At 39.3% G+C, this 22346-nt stretch overlaps 2 protein-coding genes across 6 annotated transcripts in view; one reads left to right on the forward strand and one right to left on the reverse strand.

The window, feature by feature from the left end:
* DYNLT1 (dynein light chain Tctex-type 1) overlaps positions 1 to 14935 on the reverse strand; it is a 599949-nt gene extending 585014 nt beyond the window's left edge. The window contains exon 1 of one of the 3 annotated variants that reach the window (XM_044061985.1): positions 14907 to 14935. In XM_044061985.1, the coding sequence (XP_043917920.1) occupies positions 14907 to 14912 (6 nt within the window). In that variant the 5' untranslated portion in view covers positions 14913 to 14935. Of the gene's footprint in view, positions 1 to 13999; positions 14033 to 14273; positions 14375 to 14906 lie in introns of those variants that run through there. The other 2 variants (XM_044061983.1, XM_044061984.1) reach the window with 2 other exon arrangements.
* Positions 14936 to 15357: 422 nt separating this feature from the next.
* Positions 15358 to 22346, forward strand: part of SYTL3 (synaptotagmin like 3) — a 1329495-nt gene continuing 1322506 nt past the window's right edge. For all 3 annotated transcript variants that reach the window (XM_044061986.1, XM_044061992.1, XM_044062018.1), the window contains exon 1: positions 15358 to 15534. The gene's annotated coding sequence lies outside the window, so the exon portion shown is untranslated. The remainder of the gene's footprint in view (positions 15535 to 22346) is intronic.

Raw genomic sequence — 22346 nt, forward strand, 5'->3', positions numbered from 1 at the left:
ATTGAATTCTTCAAATTCTTAAGAATGACAGTTATCCCATTTGTTTGTGTGCGTATGCAAAGAATTTCATAGCCCAACTTTAAACTCATGTTTGTAATTGACAATTATAATGTTCAAGAATCCCAGCAATTCAACTACAGATATGTTAAAAGTGGTGTACTACAAATGTCTAAAGATATCAAATATTTTGGGATCGACAATCTTAAATGCCTAGACAGGTGACCACATTCATAACCTTACTCAGTCTCTACTATAGCCACTCCCCACTCAAGCTTGTCCAGCCAGCAAGACCATTGGTCCCACCCACTTTACTGCTATACGACTTCCTCCTTAAAGTCATCGGCCAACACTGTAAACACACGCAACCTCCTTTTATAAAGATAAGGGGTTAGGAACCTAGGGAAGCCAGGTCTAATACTACCTCTTGCAGATCAGTAAGGGCAATTACAATGGATTCACATCAACTAATCAAAAAGTCATTAAAATCACACACACCTAAACTATCTGAACACTACTACAACTTACCTAAAGACAGATGCACAGAAAAAAGTAAAAACAAAACCTTTTTGCAAGAGAGCAACCCCTCCCCACACACAACCATACCCCCACTGGATTATTCTCAAACAGGATGCACAAACACAGTGAAAAGGAAGACAGTGGTTTGAAATGAAATCAAACGCTCACTCCTTCTCCAAGAGTTGCAGTCTCAAAATCAAAAATCTGTAAAATCAAACAGTATTGTCATCCCCCATACATAAAAATACTACTTTAATAAACCTGCAAAATTACACTCCATGCACTATAAACACAATAAAAAATGCATATGCTGCTACATATCAAAGCCAACACTTCCAATCACAAAAATATTCAACACAGCAAACAATTAGAGAACATCTCAATGAATTTCACTATGATAACATTGGTGTAACACCTCATCTGCAGTCAGGAAGAGATTTCATGGTTTTCCTCAAGGAGATTCAAGTGTCACAAGGAGGCCAAGACGAATAATTTTAAGGGAGCTCAGTGAGAGGCACGCCTCTCAAATCTTGATGAAAGAATTATGGCCAAAGGCCAAAATTTAAACACATTTTAAATACTTATTTATATGCTTTTACTTACTGGGCAAGTCCACCTGGGAAAATACCCATTTTCAGCAGATGGCAGGGAAGGAAAGCTCCAAAACATATTTACAACCAATATTACAGATAGTGTCTTAGTCATCTATAAGCGCTGACAATTAATAATGAGCACAGTAATATGTACAGTTTAAAACATTCTAATTTAAGACAACTTCATGTATCAGATGTAAATACTTTCAATATTTGTGTGAGAATTTGAGAGAACAAGTTTACTTCTGAATATTGTACAGAAAAGTTTTCTTTTTCCTTATGCTAAAGTAGCATGGGGAAAAAGGTTAGAACAGACTGTAGATGAGAAGGATAACGGGGAGAAAGGAGATTTAAATAGGAGTTATAATGGAGAAAAAATATAACTTGATAGGATCAGTGATGGGTATGGAGTACTTGCACAGTTTTCATGAGTGCAGGTGTGTTTTAGTGCAGTTGTGAAATCTTTGACATTGCTAAGAGTCTGATTGAGCTAGCAAGCTTGTTTCGGACTGCAGAGACTCTTACTGAGAATACAGAGCCTCTGTGAAAGTTCTAGGATTTTAGGGATGATACTACTTTGGAGCAAAGATCTTTTTGGCAAGTGCCACTGGATGAGGTTAGATACTGAGGGAGTTTTGGATGAATTATGCAGCATCGTGTCTGCTCCGATTAGCTGAGTAAGACTGGTGTGATGGGCGAGTTCTACCCAGTTGATTGGTTCTAGGGATGTCCAGTGATGAACTTAATTGGGAAGGCTGCATGCAGATTTGCTAATTTTATTACAATTTTTTGAGTTGGCATGAGTGGAGTTTAGTAAATAATACTGAGGCATAAAGCAGGCTGGGGGAGAAGGAGGAAAGTGATTGCTATTTCCCAACTGTGGATATGAAGGAAGGATTTGCCGCGGTGGTGGTGCTGCAGAAGCATTGTCGCCTCATAGTAAGACGCTGTCCGGTTTGATTCTCAGCTAGAGCATCTTCTGCGTGGAGACATGCATGAACGGGCATACCTTCGTTGAAGGTTGTGCGTCAGGGCTAGTAACTAGGCATGTAAAAATCAACTACCAATCATTAGCGGACCGGAGTTCTGCTGTGGCGACCCCTAACCGAGAAAAGCCGAAAGACACAACAACATAGAGATCCTAGCTTAATGTGCATTTTGACTACTTCTTTCGGCTGTTCCCATTAGGAGTCACCACAGCAGATCATCTGTTTCCATTTCTTTCTGTCCTCTGCATCTTGCTCAGGTCATACCAACCACCTGCATGTCCTCTCACCACATCCATAAACCTCATCTTACACCTTCCTCTTACCTGGCAGCTCCATCCTTAGCATAGTTTTCCCAATATACCCAGCATCCCTCCTCAACACATGTCCAAACCAACGCAATCTCGCCTCTCTGGCTTTGTCACCAAACCGTCCAACCTGAGCGGACCCTCTAATATATTGATTTTTAATCCTGTCCATCCTTGTCACACCCGATGCAAAACATCTTTAACTCTGCCACCTCCAACTCTGACTCCTGCCTTTTTGTCAATGTCACCATCTCCAACCCATATAACAAACGTGCATTTTGACTATGTCGATATGAAGACAGAAATTTGATTTGTCAATAGTGGTGCCTAGTAATTTAGTGTGGGTTGAGAGTTCAACTTTAACACTGATAGCAGTGATTATGTTGAAGCTATAGGCATTTGGAATTGTGTTTTGGGGATGAAATACGAGTATTTTGGTTTTCTTTCGGCTTAAAAGTAGTTGGGATTTTTGTAACCACTTGAGAAGGCAGTCTGGGTGATGGGCTGTAGGATTGTTAGGTTGCACAACAGAAAAGTGGAGTTGCCAGTATGCTAAATAATGGAAGTGGGTTTGGATGCCTTTTGTATATAATTTCTAAGTTTGGTAACTTGGGGAGCACCTGTTTTGAGTGTGAGGAAGCTGGAGCGCGAGCCTTACTATTTTACAAACTGGGTGCAATTTCTGAGGTAGCGGGAGAACCAGATGATAGGGTATACCAAGCCAGGGAAGTAAATATCATGGGAATAAACAGCCGGGAATTTGTTATGGCTAGTTATTGCTATGGCTATAGGCCCTAGAGCTGATAGCCTAGTACCAACCTATGAGAGGTTGTGCCTGTAGCGGGGAAGCTGACAGGAAATTGCATTAAAGGCTTTATACAGTCAAGGAAGAGAGCTGAGAATATGGCTGGAGATTCTGTTCTGGTTGACAGCATCTAAGAAGCGAACAGGAGCTATTTCAGTGCTGTTGGTCGAAATACATGTTGAGTGGGAAAAAGACTGTTAGTTGTCCATGGATGCACCTTTCAAGTATTACATGATGGGAGCATAGTTATGGGGTGATGTTCTATAGTAGTGCCGCCTTTGTGTAGGGGAATTATGAAAGAGTACTGGGAATATAGTTTTCACTAGTACATCTACGAAACATTGCTCTTTTAAACTTAGAAAATTTAGTAACATATTTTGCACTAGTGTACATTTTATGAAGGACAGGACATTTGAAACTCAAATGTCTAATTTAGCGACTTCAATCCTTAACTTGCAATAAAAGATCAAAAAATGAGACAAAAGTCTGGACATTCTGCAAAATTCTGGACAGTTTAGAGGAGACATGGGTTCAGACAGTCTGGCCCCTTCAGTGGTGCTCCCTCCTACCCCCCCCCCCAAGTGTGACCTGGGTAGAGAACCTCTAGAAGAGGTGACCCTTATGCAAAGAATGAGGTGACCAGGTAGGAAAGCATGGTATGTCCCTCTTCTCTAGTCACTGGTTGACTTTAACGTCATGGAAACTACTAGAAATTGCAGATGCAAATGGTCAAGTCCTTCCCTTCTACACAACAATATTGTTCATGTCTGTATGCTTTTCTGGCTTCAAATAACGCAAGGCTGTGTCCACTTTCTGCAAGAATATGCGACATAAAACACCTTGGAGATGTACACATACATAATTTCTGTCCTAGGACCATTTACAAATTAAGTTACTATGGCTCAACATTGCACTCAGCGATGCAGCTCTTGCATCAATCATTTCTGCAAACCATGTGTAGTAAGAATCTTTGTGTTCAACATCTTTGTATCCTGTATAGGAAGGGTTAAAATGTGAAACTGCATTGCGTGCAAAGAAATAAGCTAAAATGAGTTGTTTTTCTTGTAAGGAATTTGCTGACCAGAAAGGAATGCACAGATGTTACCTTGGTCCAGGCACAGGCCTATCTTGGGACTGACCTCTGACCAAGGAGGAGTGCATAGATGTTACCTTGATGTAGGCACCAACTTATCTTGTGTCTGACTTTTGACCATCTAAGGCTCCAGTGAGTGAATTTATAGCCTTGACTGAAATTCCTTGTCTAGTAACCAGCTGCTGTGTATGTGTAGAAGAGGGTATAAAAACCCATGTAAAGTGTACAGAAATTAGACTGCTGACATACCAAGTACTTTGTGGCAGGTCTCCATGCATGTAAAATAAACTCTTTTTTGGCCTACCTTTTAGCTGCGCGATTCTTCCAGTATATGTTAAGAGTATTAAAATCTTTTGACATTTCTGGCGCCCAAGAACGTGGGGCCACCTCTTCACGGTACGAATCGCATAAGAGGGACTGAAAAACCTGTACAGGAAGGGGAGAACGAATCTCGGGCTCCCTTGAATGGAAAGACCTCCGAAGAAGTCATAAGTAGAGGCCAGTCACTCTTAGATTCGATCCATGGGACGGTGACTAACGAGGGCGGAAGATCCGCAGTAAGGTAAGCTTTTTTTATTTTGTAAAAGTTTTTTTAAGGGACTAGTCATAAAGGAATTTCTTTTTTTTTAAATTTTACAAAAGACCGGTAGAGATCTCAGGAAAAGGAAACAGTTTTTCTTTTAAATAAGAAAAATGGGAATAGGAAGCAGTTGTTGTGTTAGTAAGGGCTGCTTAAATAAAAGGACTGAGGATGAGGAATATATGTTTAAATTACATCCGAAAAACTTGAAATATATGAAAAAATGGAAGAAAAATTATGGGTTTAGTGGTACCTTAAATAGATCAGAATGTCAAAATCTAGTGAGAGACCTGTGCAGGGACACAGGAGGTAAGGTTAAGAAACAAAAAAGGTAGGATTTCCTCAAGCACAGAAATGGTTAGAAGAAGCTAATAAGAGATATAAGGAACAATTTTCAAATAAGGGAAGTAGTGGCTCGAGTGCAAAAGGTGCATTTTTTGTCCACAGAGAAGATGACGAAACATCTATTGTCTGTCGTAAACCAACAGCCCCACCCTTGTATCCTGACGTCACTAAAGACAGGGTTAGTCCACCCCAGTATCAGGAAGATGACGCAGAGAAATCAGGATAAAACTGTACCCCCCGTAGTACTGACAAAACAAGTAGCTGAAACCCTGGAACTCCGGAACCATAATATAGATAAATCAGAATGGACGCGTAAGGAAGCCGAAATGCAAGAAGCTGAATTAAATACGGTATCTACAGACTCATATCCTCTTATAGAAGTAGCAAACCCACAGGCAGGAACACCCGGTCAAGGTCCCACTAATTTTAGTTTACCGACCTTGGACACGGGAAGACATCCGAAAAGCTGTGGAGGGCATACCACACCCAAAATTAGATATGACAAAAATTTTGCGAGGACATTGCAGGTATGATGGAAAGTTACAAATTAAATTCCGTTGAATTGGAACAGGTAATACGCCAAATCTTAGGACCAGATTGGCATTTCATTTGTGGGTATTGGGATCCCCTGACTAGGGCAGATAGTAAACCACGTGCTTTTGGTTCTGAAACATATAAGACACAAACACAGGACTTGCTAAAGCGTATTATGAAACAGTGGAAGCCTAGGGCAGATGACTTGTATTAATCAGTGTGTACAAGCTGAAGATGAAAAAGTAGATTATTTACAAAGACTTAACCAGTGCTTTGACAACCATAGTGGAATAGAAAAACCACATGATCAAAAAGTGGATTCACCTTATGAACAGCAACTAAAAAATGCCTTTTTAAAGGGTGCAGAACTGCAATTAGTAACTTCATTCAAAAGCACATGATAGACCATAGGACAGCACGTCTGCAACCTCTACTGGGGTATGCAAGACATGCAGAAAAATATCTCGAGGAAAGGAAAAGGAAACAGGCTCAAACCTTTGCAGTGAGTGCGGAAGGGACACTTGTTAGTACACAATCCGGCCAACAGAGGTAGAGGAAGGGGACGAGGTAGAGGCAGAGGGAGGGGGAATGTAGGACATTCTGAAGATTACTAAGGCAGACAAAAGAGGGGAATGTTTTAAGTGCGGTAAGAAAGGGCATTTCGCAAGGGATTGCCGGAATCCCGGAAAACCCGCTGCTGCTCCAGAGCATAGTTCAGCATGACTATATGATGGCAGCACGGATGAACCGGACCCAGGCGTTGAGGTCGACTGGCAAGAGCCAGTAATGCAAAATGAGGATGATTTTGAGGATGCAAATGAAGAAGGTAAAGGGGAATGTGCAGGATGGGTACATGAGATGACGGACTTTTCAGAAAAAGGTGAATATCAGGTTGTTAGTCTGACAGCTCTAGCTACGACTATGCAGTTAGAAGTGCAACCAGTAATTATATTACAGGTTGAAGGGAAAGACATAGAATTTCTATGCGATTCAGGGGCTTCCAAAACCTTACTAAAACATAGGCTTCCAAAACCTTACTAAAACATACTGCATTGCCATCCAATGTGGCTACTGATGACTATGTACTAGTCAAAGCGGCTGATGGCCTCATTTATAAGGAACCTTTGTCTAAACCTTTATGGTTTACGGACCCTGAAACTAATCAAACTATTAGATTTCGAGTGATTATCTCCCGGATTTGCCCTGTTAACTTACTAGGAAGAGATTTGATGCATGTTTTTGGAATAGCAGCGGTACCAACTGCATCAGGAATCTTGGCTAAGCGTATGGCAATCCAGGATGAAATGTTGCAGGTAGGGCAAGGGGATTTACATTACTGGTATAGTAATGATCTTATTGAAACAGGACCACAAAGCGTGGCCAAAGAGTTAACGAATCTAGCTTTGAGCAAACACGGTACGGCTATCCAGTTACCAGAGGCTGCCAAACAACTACACTGTACAATGTATTACAGAAAAAATGTGGGACCCGATCCCAAGTATGAAGAACAATTTTTTAAACATAAGGTGACTGGGATTCTATTACAAAATCTTTATTGGGACAGAGCAGGGAACTCCGCAGTTACTTGTAGTCTCACAAGAGACATGCAACAGCTTTTTCGGAATACCTCAATCCCACATGTATCTGTGACTAGGGAAGAACAAATGGCATGGTATATAGTTGGGAAAAAGGTTACAGAGTGGTCAAAACTGACGCCGGAACAGCTGGCAGATAAGGGAGTTCAGGTACAGAAGTTGAATTGTGTAACCCAAGCCAGACCAACAGTACATCTTCGAGAAGATCGGTTAATACCGACAGGAGGCATGCCATCCTGACTATGCTTTCTGACCCCACAAGAAGAATTGAAACTACAGTCATTACCAAAATCCTTATGGTCCCTAGGGCAGCACGACATTGGGTTAATGAGAACAGCAGGACAGGTTAAAATAACTCAAAAATCCGATTTTAGACCTCATAAGCGTCAGTATCCATTAAGTAAAAAGGCAGAAGAAGGCATTTTACCGGTGATCACAGCTCTATTGAGAGCTGGGGTTTTAGTTCCATGCACAGATTTACCGTGCAATACACCCTTGTTCCCAGTAAGGAAACCAGACGGGACATGGAGAATGGTACAGGATCTGCAGGCTGTGAATGCTGCTGTAGTACCAAGGGCTCCTGTGGTCCCAGATCCATCTGTGTTGTTAAATGATATCCTTCCCACGGACAAGTATTTTTCTGTCATTGATATCAGTAACGCATTTTCTTCTATCCCTCTACAGGAAGATAGTAGGTTTTGGTTTGCCTTTACGTTTATGAGCAAGCGGTACACATACACAAGACTGCCGCAGGGATATTGTGAGAGCCCTACAATCTTTTCGCAAGAAATGTCGACCAACCTGGCACAGTTTCAACCAGAGCATGGCTGTCATCTACTATTGTACGTGGACGACATCTTACTGGCTGCACCCACGGAGGCTGTCTGAGTCCAAAAACTATTCGGTTGTTGCATTTTTTGGCGAAAGAGGGACATAAGGTAAATAAATCTAAATTACAATTTTGTAGAACTGAAGTACGGTATCTAGGCTATACCATTTCAAATGCTGGTAGACAACTAGATAACTGTAGAAAAGAAGCCATTTTACAGGCACCGATGCCTAGTACAAAAAAAGAAATGATGTCATTTTTAGGAATAACAAACTTTTGTCGTAGTTGGATTCCCAATTATGCAGAGGAAGTAAGTCCACTTTCAGAACTTATTTTTGCACTTCCCATGGCAGCACATGACGCTGCAATGGACAGATAAGGCAATACAGGCATTTACTAGGGTAAAGCAACTGATAGCAGGATCTGCAACACTTAGCTTCCCTGACTATGCAAAACCTTTTGTTCAGACAGTAGATTGTAAGCAGGGCTTTATGACATCGGTTCTGTTGCAAACTTATGGGGATAAGTTGAGACCATTAGCTTTTTATTCTAGTAAATTGGACACAGTGGCACGATCCTTGCCACACTGTGTACAAGCTGTAGTCGCAGCCGCACAGGCTGTGCAAGCGTCTGCAACCTTAGTTTTATTTCATGACCTCACCTTATGAGTACCGCATTCTGTCGCGATAATACTACAACAGGATAAAGTTACCTTTCTCTCCTAGCAGACATTTGTCCTGCATGACAACGTTACTATCACAACCACACATGACCACTGAGCGATGCACCACTCAATCCAGCCACGCTGTTACCTACAGCTGACGATGGTGCCCCTCACGTGTGTTTAGACTTAATACACTCTATGTCTTACCAAGACCAGACCTTAAGGATCAACCTTTGGCAAATTCAGATTGGACCCTGTTTGTAGATGGGTCAGCACGTAAGAATGAGGCAGGTATCACACAAGTGGGTTATGCAGTCACAACTGAGACTAAGGTATTAGAGGCAAAACCTCTCCCCAGGAACCTGTCCGCACAAGCGGCCGAATTGATTGCTTTGTCCAGAGCATGTACCATCTCCAAGGATAAGGCAGTTACTATCTACACAGTAGTCAGTATGCATTTTCTATGGTCCATGTCTTTGCACAGCAATGGAAAAATAGGGGAATGGTTACGGCCTCAGGAAAGGAAATAACCCACAAGGATTTAATCCTTAGCCTCTTACAAGCTGTCCAACTGCCACGGGGATTGGCCATCTAAGTGCACAGCACACACAAATGCCAAAGGATCCAGTATCACTTGGAAATGCACTAGCTGACAAAACTGCAAAAAGTGTAGCCTTAACCTCTACTTTTGCACTCGAGACCACACAAAAGGAACTTCACCCTACAGATAAGTTTGATCAACAAACTTTACAGGTAATGCAGGAACTTAGTACAGTTCAGGAAAAATAGCGATGGGTTAAATATGGGGCTATTCAAAAACAGGGAGTTTTTGTAGGTCCAAATGACAAGCATGTCTTGCCAACAAACCTTTTTAGGTATGCCTCATTAGTGACGCATGGCCCATCTCATCTGGGCCCTGCTGCTATGGTTCAGATAATCCAGCAAATTTTCTGGACCAAGGGCTTTATAGCGTATGCTAAACGATTTTGTTTATTGTGCCTGCTTTGTGCACGATACCATGGTGGTGGGGTGCGGATCACCCCAGCAGCTTTTCCGCTGCCTCCATATCCATTTCACACAATCTGTATGGATTTTATTGAACTAACTCCTGTTCAACAGAAGCGATTTGTGTTGGTCATTATTGATGCATTTACAAAATGGGTAGAAGCTTTTCCAGTAGCACACCCAGATGCACTGTCGGTAGCCAAGGCCCTTACAAATAACATTATCCCTCATTTTGGGCTACCTACACGCATCTATTCTGATAATGGTACACATTTCGTAAACCAAGTTATTCAAAAGCTGGCTGCCGTTTTTCAAATTGAGTTAGAACACCATTGTGCCTACCACCCACAGTCAGCAGGGTTGGTTGAACGCCATAATGGCATTCTCAAAGGCAAGTTACGTAAACTCATGGCCGAGACACATCAGTCTTGGATAAACTGCTTACCTCTGGCACTCCTGTCAATGCATACTACTCCCACTTCAAAAGGGGTCACACCATTTGAACCATTATATGGGAGACCTTATTACGTCCCGCAGTGGCAAGGTCTTTTGCCTGCGGAATGTGAGGGGGGTGAAGAGATAGCAGATTACATGAGGAAAATGCTGACAAAAACTAACACTTCTCTAACGAATGATTATTTTTCAGATCAGAAGAACAACAGGATCCTGGAAGTGAAACCTGGCGAGTGGGTGTGGGTTAAAATTGTCAAGAGGAAAACGTGGGCCTCACCTAAGTGGGAAGGACCATACCAGGTTTTGATTTCGACACCCACAGCAGTCCGAATAAAGGAGCGACCATCGTGGATCCACCTGACACACTGCAAAATTGTTAAACAGTTTGAGCTAGAAAAAAACCCGAGTTCCCCTGAGGAACACTGAGTAGTAGTTCTGTCTGTATGAATTTTTTGACTATTGTAGCAATGCAGAAAAATACCGGAAGGGACCAGCCCTTCCCACAAAGGCATTGCAAAATAATTTTGATACTAGTAAGTGTGAGTAGTGTTTTTTTGTTTTGGACGTTTTTATTCTCAAACGAAACTAGCCAAGTGAAGAGAGACGAAAATACAGCTTGGCATCCACCCTTTAATATGTACCAAGCTATTAAATATGCATATACTTTGTCTTTTAATGTTTCAAATTGTTGGATATGCACAGCTATCCCTACTGCACATGGTGGTCTTAGGTACAGTCCCTTTGGGGGCAAATGATACATGGACTAATTTACTGTTTGAAACTTCAAACGTAGCCTTAAAGGACAAAATAGCACTACCCCTCATGGGTCGCCAGAATGGACCTGTATGTTTCCAGAGAACTGGAAAAATTAAGGTTGGATGGAGTCAATGTAATGTAACCATAATTCATAACTGTACAATAGATGGGCACTGTGCAAAGAGTTTCAAGCCTATAAGAGTGCTTATTAATAGTACAGGGCTTATTAATGTCACAAGCTTTTTTGAAAAAATGTTATCTGTTATGATCTTTTGTTTAAAGGGCTACAAGACAAAGGAAATCATTCTATTCCAGTAAATATTACTCTCAAAATGAATGATTGTTATTTTATCTGTGGTAGAAAAGCATACAAATGGTTACCAAGGAATTGGTCAGGCAGTTGCTTTTTGGGCTATTTAGCACCAGCTATAAGACATACATTTTCTCTTCCCCAAGGTAAAATACGAAATGTACGTGCTGTTAATAAACCTGTTAATCCTGTAGGTAATGTTGATGCATCCTGGATCTATCACCACGATTTGGCCCATAGTAGCAGTAAGGGGCTGTCACACATGGACTTGGGCGAAGATATTATTTCTTGGGCTGGTATACTTCCAACTTATGGGACAGTAAAATCTATTTGGGAGCTCAGAAAACTGTCAAAACTGTTAGAAACTCTGAGCAATGCAACTTTTTCTGCGCTAGAATTGGTGACAGATGAGTTAACTGCAATGAGGACTGCAGTGTTGCAGAATCATATGGTGCTCGATTTCACCCTAGCGGCGAAAGGAGGTACTTGCGCTCTTATCCAGGAGGAGTGTTGTTCATTTATACCGGACAATGAGAATGATATAGACAAGTCATTTGGAGATCTTACAACAAGTTTCTGAACTTACAAAACCAGGACAGAATCCATTGACTGACTTTTTCCAAAATTGGTTTGGAAATTGGGGAACAGTACTCATGAATGTCTTAATTGCTGTATGTGTTGGTGCCATTATATTCCTACTGTTGGGTTGTTGTTGCATTCCTTGCATCCGAATGATAATATCAAGTGTATTGTCTGCCAATGCAACTAAAGCTTATTATTCTGAATATACAGAAAACGAATCATGCAAAAAACTGTATGAATAAAATGTATTACTGGTGATACAAAGTGTTGTTAGGGGGGAAATGTAGTAAGAATCTTTGTGTTAAACATCTTTGTATCCTGTATAGGAAGGGTTAAAATGTGAAACTGCATTGCGTGCAAAGAAATAAGCTAAAATGAGTTGTTTTTCTTGTAAGGAATTTGCTGACCAGAAAGGAATGCACAGATGTTACCTTGGTCCAGGCACAGGCCTATCTTGGGACTGACCTCTGACCAAGGAGGAGTGCATAGATGTTACCTTGATGTAGGCACCAACTTATCTTGTGTCTGACTTTTGACCATCTAAGGCTCCAGTGAGTGAATTTATAACCTTTACTAGACTGTCTAGTAACCAGCTGCTGTGTATGTGTAGAAGAGGGTATAAAAACCCATGTAAAGTGTACAGAAATTAGACTGCCGACATACTGGCAGGTCTCCATGCATGTAAAAAACTCTTTTTTGGCCTACCTTTAGCTGCGCGATTCTTCCAGTATATGTTAAGAGTATTAAAATCTTTTGACACCATGTATCCCCTGAAACTTTATATTATGCCTTTTTAAGGGACTGTACCCCTTATTTTAAAGGAGGGTTACTTTACGGTGGTGCCAACACACACACCGCAGTAGGTATTTAATGAAAACACTTCATAAACAGATGTGAATGTAGTACAGAAGTTGTGTTACAAGAGAAAACATAGTGAAAACCATTAAAATGTGTTTTCCTGCAAACAAAGAGGAGATATCCCCACCACCAGTGCGCAACAGTAAGAGCTCCTTACGATCCTAGCTGTAGATATTTTATAACCTAAAAAGGTTCACAAAACCCTTCTAAATAAACTAGAGAGACTGCAAAAATTATCAATAGAGTTAGGAAGAAAATTCTACAGAATTCTAAAGGTTGCAAACATTTTTTTTTGTATCATACGTAGGAGAACCCTGCGAAAGTAAACTGCGTGGGCTGCTTTCTGTATGCTGTAAACAGTACGCATTGGAAAGCGTTTTCTATAAAGACAATATTTACAGACTGTGACAACCCAGCTATAAGGACTAGCAACACAAAGATTCGGGTTGCGGTCCATAAATAAGCCTACAATCACTGTACTATAACCTTATATAGTTGCCAATTAGAATAACTGTATGCCAACAACTGACGCATCGCGACTTGACGGTTACCAAATAAAATTCTGTTAAATAAATCGGACACACCGGTATCATGTTGCCCTGTACTGGCCCCTTGCTTTTCAAGGGACGAGGTTATATGCAACCGGCTATAACATACACTATTAAATCATTTGATTATATAAAAAGAAAACATCACTATTTGTTGTAGATACCCCTGTCAAAACAAAACTGATCCTCCCTTTGGCGTACGTACACCCTTCTCATTTCAGAAGGCCGTTGCTTTGATCATTCACGCTCACAGGCTCAAGACGTCAAGACTTGCAGCTGTTATTTTGACAGCCCAACACTCAGACTTGGGAAGAAACAAGTTTCCAAAGACGGTGCTTACATATGCGAATAGTAGGGCCATTTCACCGTTGCAAAACCATATTACTTTCACAAAGGAACTGTTTTCCCGCACTAAATACTCATAATACTGTCAAGACAGACATGATTATAAAAGGATGAATCGTCTCCTCACGTATACCCAAATAGGTTCACGTACTTTCAATCATGTTTTAAATAAGTGCACGTTTACAGTAGAACAATAAGCACCACAATTTTAAACAAAGGAAATCGATCCAAATAACTTCTCATTCATCAGAGGATTTACCAACTATACAAAATATAAAACTAAACCAAACTCACATCACCCTCCACGGACATTTCAGATGAACCAGTATCAAAAGCAAAGGCTACATACTATCGTACAAACCAAGAAGATAATACAGCAAATTTTACACAGACCAGAAAATACATGTAATAATCCAGAAAGGTGAATAGAAAACCATACACATGGAATCACTTTTCCAAATATAATACACCAGAGACTAAACAAACATAAGAGCTACAAACTCAGCAAACACCATTTTATACCATTTGAATTTTTTCAACAGTAGCAAACATGTAACTTTAAGTTTACCTCCTCACTAGTCTGAAACTCCTCCATATTTCTTACCCAACCAACCCCGCTAGTGCAACACCTTCAGAATTAAGCGCACAGGATTGTGGGATTTATTTATTCGTCTGTAACCATTCGTGTTGCGCTGAAATTTGTAAATAAATTAGTCCGTGCGTGAGAATAATTCATTTGTAATTTTTTTACACGTAGTTTGAAATGGCTACTGTTATATTAAGTACAATTTATATTTTAAAGCTTTTAACACGTTCAGCTCTAGTAATAAATGTTAATATAGTATAATTTAGTTACAGTTCTCAATAAGTTTCACAAATCAGTGCTTCCTAAAATTTCAACAAACGGGCAATATGTGATCATTTGCTAAGAGCTTTAATTAGGGATGTCACAACATGGTTGAAGTGTGTTGCTTTCCATTTGCGGAATGTATTAAGATTAACGGAATAGTATGGTCCGGAAAGTAATACATTCCGTGAATTTTTGCCTCGAAGTCTTAGGGCGAGTGTAAACTTAACAGTTTGCATGCATAGGAGCAGTAAGGCCGTTATTTAGAACGGAATGTAGAGTTTCCAACTTTTCAGATGGCCAAAATGGGGCATTTTTTTAAGGAAACGTGAAGTTTTGAAAGCTAAACCATACCTTCATTCAATACGAACAGGTGAACGTCACTTTTTTGCCAAAACAAAGGCTCGGCCTTTTAAAATGTATGTTGTTTTGTATCGTATTAAGTTTAAGGTACAAATAATTAGAAGAAAACGAGGACGCATTTTTGTCTTAAAATCCCAGGACATTTACCATCTTTAATTTTTTTTTCCGCAATGCAAAGCAGCAGAGGACCGTCCCACGCCATTTAGATGGCAATCCTACCGATGAGCTATGTTTGAAAAATGTGATTTAAACTAGTACACTAATGTTTAAATTGGGATAATAAAAGCCGCACCCAGATCAAAAGCACAATAGGCCGAGGCTATATGGGTTAATTTACTAGCCAGTGCTAATTAACAATACACGTATAAATCAGCATTATGTTTGAGTAATAGCTTCTGTTTTGAATACTTTGTACTTTTTTAGTATTACTAATAAATGTTGTAAGGTGGTAAAAGCAGCAATTGTGCTTGTAGTTAGTCTGTGAGAAGGAGACGAGAGAATATTGTATTTGCTAGTTCTAAAGGGGTTTTATGAAGGTGACCCCACACACATGCTGTGAATAGACTGATTTTCCAGAATGCCCTTGATTCTGATTTCCGCAATCGTTTTGATTTTTCTGGTAAATCACCGAGAATTACAATACATTACCAAGTTCAGAAGCAGGATTTCTTATTTATTCTTAAAAAATGCATGATTATGGAAGACTTGTTTGTCTGTAAACTTTGTAAGGGAATTGGAGGAGTATATTTAAAAGTTGTTCCTGCTTTTGGTCTTTTGTTCCTCATTATTTTTGGCTTTGTCCCTGGTCTTGAGCAATGATGATGAGAGCTGTGCAATGAAGCTTGATTACCTGACCTGACGTGTGCCTGTGGGGATTACAGGAATGGCTCGATTGTTTCTGTGGTGGTTATTCTTGATTGTTCACTCTTATGTTGTTTGTATTTTTAATTTAGTTGTATTTGACAGGTAAGTGGACTGGGCCACAAGGGTCCATTTCAGGCCATGCCATTCTTACAAAACATAAAACAATTCAAACTGCAAACACATTTTGTAGGAGTACGTACTGTATTGTATATGCTGTGGAAGTGCAGTTAAAGGCTGAAGCTGCACAGAATAGAAGCTTGTAAATTTGGTGACTGATAATGCTCTTACTGGTTGAGACATGAACTTAGAAAAGGTTGTTGAGGAAAGTTGTGAAAAGGTACAAGATGTGACTGTGATCTCTGTATTTGTATATTAATGTGTAGCTGGGTATTTAGGTGCAGTATTTGTATGGTTAAGTAACATGAAAACAAGCTTGCTTCTAAGTGTCAGTATGCAAGATTTAAGAATTGTGAATGATGAGTTTGTCTTGTTTAGGGTTACCACCTGTCCCTCTTTGCGAGGGACAAGTCCCACTTTGGACAGTTGTGTTCTGCGACAAAACCTAAAAAATGGCAAATGTCCTGAGATTTTAAGACAAAATTTATTTAAGTTTTCTTTAATAGTTGCATAAAACAGTTATTTTGTATCGGAAACGCATAACTATTATATGAAATGGCATAAGCAATTCAAATGCTACAAAATGAGCTTTTATTTTGGCAAAAAAGTGAAATTCTGTCCTTTGCATTGGCCGGGGGTATGTTTTATCCTGCAAAATCTCACATTTCTACAAAAAATGTCCCACTTTGAGCATCTGAAAAGGTAGCAACCCTACCTTGTTGGTGACATTTTTGGCATGGAGTTGAAAAGTTTGATTCCTGCAGTTGAGGCTTTCTGATAGGAGGGGGGTTGGAAAAATAAAGAACCAAGGATGCCAAGTGCACCAGGATGATTTTGGACTTAAGATTCTCTGCAGTTTTTGTGTGAGCAGCAGTTCAGATATAACAGTTTATATAAGTGAGTTTGGCTAGAAGAGAGAGGATTTGATTTAGTAGAGAGAAACACAGAAGTTTTAGAAAAGTGCACTGATAGCAGCAAACTTTTAGTCTGAGAGATTTGCATTTGTGGGTGTTAACTTACACCCTACCTATAATCTTTATTAAGACTGGAAGTGTAGTGAAAATTACCAATGTCTTTCTAGCTTCTTTAGATAGTGGGTTATGGAGATGGTATGTTTCCCTTAGGCCTTGGAAGGTGGCAGATTATGTTAATACCAGTTTTTTAAGGAGATGAAGTGCTCTATCCAGAGTCTTATCAGCACATGAATTTTTTCAGTAATTAATGGGGTAGGGGTGGGGCTGGCTTCACCTAGGAGATTTTTGAAGTGCCTAATAACATGAATTTAGTTATAAAGTAAATGATTATTAGTCCTGGTTTGACTTGGTCAGGTGTTATGCATTCAGATTAAAGGAGTAGTCTTCGGAGATGATACCAAAAAGTAAATACTCTGCATAGGTATTAATTGACATTTTTTTCTCTATCTTAGATGCATCATAAAAAAAATGTAAGAAGAGTATTGGGTCTAAAGTTGAGGGCTGTAACAACTGATTACTGGGCTAATGGAAGAGGTTGTAAACTCTTATTGTGTCATGATGGTGAAGATAACAGAACCAGTGAAGCACAGCATCACCTAGTTCATTGAAAGTTATGGTGTGAAGTAGATTGTAGGATACAGCAAGGAAACTGCACACTTTTCAAGTAGTTTAAAGATAATGGAGAAAATGCAAATGGGTTTGTATTGGACCAGGTTTGATACAGTAGTGATAGTGGAGTATTTCCATAGGTCAGGGAATCCATCCACAACCCCTTTTCCCATTTTGCACATGGGGTCAGGGTATTACTTCGACAATGACAATCATCTAGAGCCCACGTTTATAATGCCTGGTGGCTAGCCCTGCTGCTAGGTCAGGGAATAATGAGAGTGGAAAGGAAGATTTTAATAATGTGCTGTACAAAAATGGTAATGAAGATATTAAATGCATGTAAACATTTTAATTATATCCATTTGAGCCCTTGCATCAATGAGAATTTGTATTTTTAAACCAATTATTTACTATGGAATGGTACTGATGAAAGTTGTAAATAGTTAATAGTTTTTGGCTGGTTATCTTTATTGTGCATGAGTGACTGAATGAGACTGAGCTAATTCTGTTTTGTCTGTACGTTGGAAAACGCAGTAGAAACATTGAGAATAATATGCTGTAATAGTGTTGCTAATGTGTTTCTGGATTAGGAACATGGACTGGCCAGGGGTAGTGGTTTTGAAAGTATCTTAAATTTGCTCCATAATAGTGTTTGGTTACTTTTACATGAATGTGTCTAGTTTTAATGTAGGATAGTTTTTTTTCTTTGTTTAGCTGATCTCTTTTAGTTATGTTTATTTTTTGTATTATTTCTAATGAAACAATACAAATTCCAAGTCTGAGGGTCTGACATTGCTTTAAACTGTTATCAAACAATGCTGTATAAGTCATGTTTTATTCATACATTCTTGTATTACTAGCTTACTCTGATTCAGGGTGATGAGGAGCCTGGTCACATCCCAGCCCTCCACAGGCACAAAGCTGAAAAACTCAACCTATACTCACACACACGGCATGCATGCTGGACAGTTTGGAGGACTGCCAGTTTTTCTTTTCTTGTTAGTTACAGTGCAGTAATAACTTTAGCAAGTAGTGAAGAGCTACCATTGCAATCTATTTGGGTTCTTCACATGTCTCCAATGTATTTGGTAGCTTGTTTAGTAGTTGAATGATAAGTGTTTTTATGGAAGATTATGGAAGATGCAAAAGTGATTGGTTTAGCAGAGGGCATTTGTTTAGTTTGGAAAAAAGTGTACTAATAGCTGAGACTGTGTTTGGATAAAACAAGGAGTGCTGGTTATTAGCCAGTCAATAGTGGAGTTATTGCCTGCACAATTATTTAGGTATGTATTTATGTATGTATATGATTTGTTTGATAAAGCACATAGTAAAGGAAAGGTAGTTTGTAAGAATAGTTAAGTATTCTCAGTTTACAGTATCATCCTTGGGTAACTTTCAGTTAATGTTTTTAAGGAAAGAGATTGCAGTTTTTACATGGGTTCATAAGCGTGTACTACGCTAATGGCCCTGGAGCCTTTACAAGCCTAGCCCATAGGATTACCCTGGCATCGTGTCACCCAACCTTAGTTCACAGTGCCTCTGTCGAGTAGAGCCACTCCCCGGGGTGGGAAGACTGTAGGAGATAAAAAAAAAAAAAAAAAATAGTTTCAGATATTTGTCAGTAGTGGCAGACACAAATAATCCAAATGTGGTCTTGGTCAGTTAGGCTGGGGGAGTAAATCATGAGGTGAGAGAGGATGGACTATTATAGGTAGAAATACCTTGCCTCCTGTGTGCTTTCCTGGTTTTGTATTTTACCTTTGTTTATAATTTGATGAAATGTAGTGTGGGATGACACTGTTGGTCTTGTGCCAAGGATTTGATTATTATGCTGTTTTTTTGAAACCTTTTGAGGTGGTGGAACCTTACATTCAGTATTACGTTTGGAACCCAGTGCATCCTAACTGCTGTGATTGTGTAATTTGAGAATAAACAGCATTATGTGAGCATGTTTGTTACAGTGTTACAACTGTGCTTTGTTATTGTAATCATCTTAAACTGAATTAAAACAGTATTTAAGTTGCCTTCAGTTTGTCAAGAGAGGAAATTATAGATACATAATTACTATACCTGTTTTGCTATTAATGCAAAACTCAAGTGATGGCTCTGGCAAAACTGCTGAATCTGTAGATAATCTGTGGACAGGCTTGTCTGTAATTCTTCTCCAACCAGCAAAAAACATTGTGTTTTTTAATATTAACAGAAAGGAACCATATTGTTCCCTAGCACCTTGGTTGAAAATTACTGGATTATTACTACTGTATCAATGTTTTGTATAGCAATCCAAGGTTTAAGGAGTTCTGAATAAAGTGTTCTACATTTAATCGTGCTATTTTTATTTATTTCTTTAGATTGGTTTTATTGTTAGACCTGTATTTGTATGAATGTTATCTAATAGTAGTAGAGTTGATGTTAAGAATGCCAAATATAAAAACTTAGCATAATAGTACATGAGAAGAACAAAGCACATTTACGAAAGAAAGGATCTTTGTTTTTCAGAGAGCTGTCGGGGGGAATGTTTTTGTCTATAAATGATGGATTGTGATGTAATGATATATATGGGTGAAGGTGTGTTAGGGTAACAATTATCATGGTTTGTTTTGAGGGGAATTTTGCAGGGAATAGTTACTAGTTAGTAAAAAAAAAAAAAAGCCAAGGATTATGATGTACTTGCATACTGGCATCATGATAGGAACTTAAATTTGTATTTGAGGGGCTGGTAAAGAATATGCTTAATACTTATACCAGTCAGTCAATTCATGTCTTGTGAAAGTGGTTACTTGTGTAACAAAGTGATGCTGCAGGAAGACATAAATTGTAGTGGAACTTTACTTACTTATATATATATATATATATATATATATATATATATATATATATATATATATATCATTCATTTTTTTCATTACTAAATAAATATCATTATATTGCTGTGATTGACCTAGTTACAGTATTCTTTTGTTGTTCTTTCGGTTTTTCCCGATCAGAGGTCACCACAGCGGAACTGTGGTCCGCTAATGATTGGCAGATTTTTACGGTGCCGAGGTGCCAGCCCGATGAAGGCGCGCCCATTCACGCATGTCTTTCGAATGCCACTCGACCGCGGGGAGGACATGCAGACTCCACACAGAAGGCGCTCTAGCCGAGAATCAAACGGGAGAACCTCTTGCTGTGAGGCGACAACGCTACGGCTGCACCACCGCAGCTTGACCTAGTTACAGTGTAATACTTTGAAAAAGATCTCAGCAGTGATATAGTGAAATACCACTATGCCACTACATGACTAGCAGATGCGTAATGCTTAGTCAAGATGCTCTAGAGATTTGTTTGCAGGACGTGTTTTAATTAGGGTCTGTAGCACAGATTGCTCTGAGTAGGAGCTTAGAGAATCAAAATGCTACTTTCTGTAAACATGTTAGTCTTTCTGTGTAGTCTACTTATACTGATGATTGAATATAGACAATTTATAAATCATTGGCTGAATGTTGATTTGTGAGAGGAAGACTGATGAGTGCATTTATGAAGCTCGGTAAGTCCTCAAAAGCCTGTTATACTGAGAAGCAATATATGTATTGGCCATAACCTTGACCTCTGATGTTACTGTTGTAACTACATTGTAAATGAGGCTGAGTGATTATGTCAAACCACTATCAATATACTGTACAACACTATGGCAGAATATCAAAGTAATGGCCCTACTGATGCAATTAGAATTTACTATGTACTGCATTAGGTAAAATTGACTGGATTGAAACCCCCCCCCCATAGTGCTGCCCTTCTTGAGAGTGCTTACGGCTAGCTAAAGTTGTGTGCTTTTTCCAGTTTAAAGCACCAGCAAGACTCCTGCATTGTTGCAATTTTCTCTTAAATAAGGCCATTGAGCATGGAAATGTTGTTTAAAGTACACATATTAGAATATTTATCTTGTAGCACCTACGTAGTAACACATGCTTATAAACAGAAAATAAACTGCATTCAGACTTTCATCTTTAACAAGCCCCAGTTTGAACTGGTATATTTCAATTGCTGCTGTATGTATTTTTAAATGTGTGCCACAAAAAAAAAAAAATGCATAACTGGCAGTGTGTTTGAGGGCAGCAGTAGAAGTTGTTACCACTGTTGTGCAAGGATTAATGGAGCCCTTTTACGCTGTTTTGTAATCGTACTGATTGTGACATAAGTGCTTGAGCTCAAAGTGCTGTAGAGGATAAAGTAATGCCAACCCTAAAAAAAAGATGCAATGCTATAAACAAAAGATAGCCTAAATATAATAGCGACATGACCTAAAATCAGGACTACCCCCACCTGTGAGTGATCACAAAGGTGATTTGCTTAATGACAGCTTTATTAAAGAACAGTTTGACAGTTTACCGACAGTCATTAAGTTATTGCAATTACAGATGCTTAATAGTCAGGTGGTCTATTTACCTTTCATTTTGTTTTAAGGTCGTTAAAATAACTACCTTGTAATAAGTCTGTTAACCAACTGACAATAATGATCGCTTAATGACACCTTAAAACCAGTCAAACTTCTCTTTTGGAATTTGACAACTTACAAAATGACACCTTAGGCAATTGCCCCATTTTCCCCACGTTTGCTACAGCACTGAAGTTACTAACAGCAATGAAAGCAGGCAGAGCAAGGCTAGTCAGTATGGCAAGTCAACAAGAATTTAAAAAGTGCTTGAAGTCACCCATTGTTAAATATTCTTCTGACAACCATCTAGCAAATTACAAAGGTGTGGTCCTTGAAGTGAAGGTGCTTGAACCCCAAAAGATTCAATTTTTTTTGTAACTGGAGATATTAGTAATCCCTATGATACAGAGTGCAGAGATCAGGCTGGCTGATACAAGGACAGCAGATCTT

Source organism: Protopterus annectens, chromosome 1.part0, assembly GCF_019279795.1.
Source record: "Protopterus annectens isolate FY-2018-M chromosome 1.part0, PAN1.0, whole genome shotgun sequence".
Taxonomy (NCBI): Eukaryota; Metazoa; Chordata; order Ceratodontiformes; family Protopteridae; genus Protopterus; species Protopterus annectens.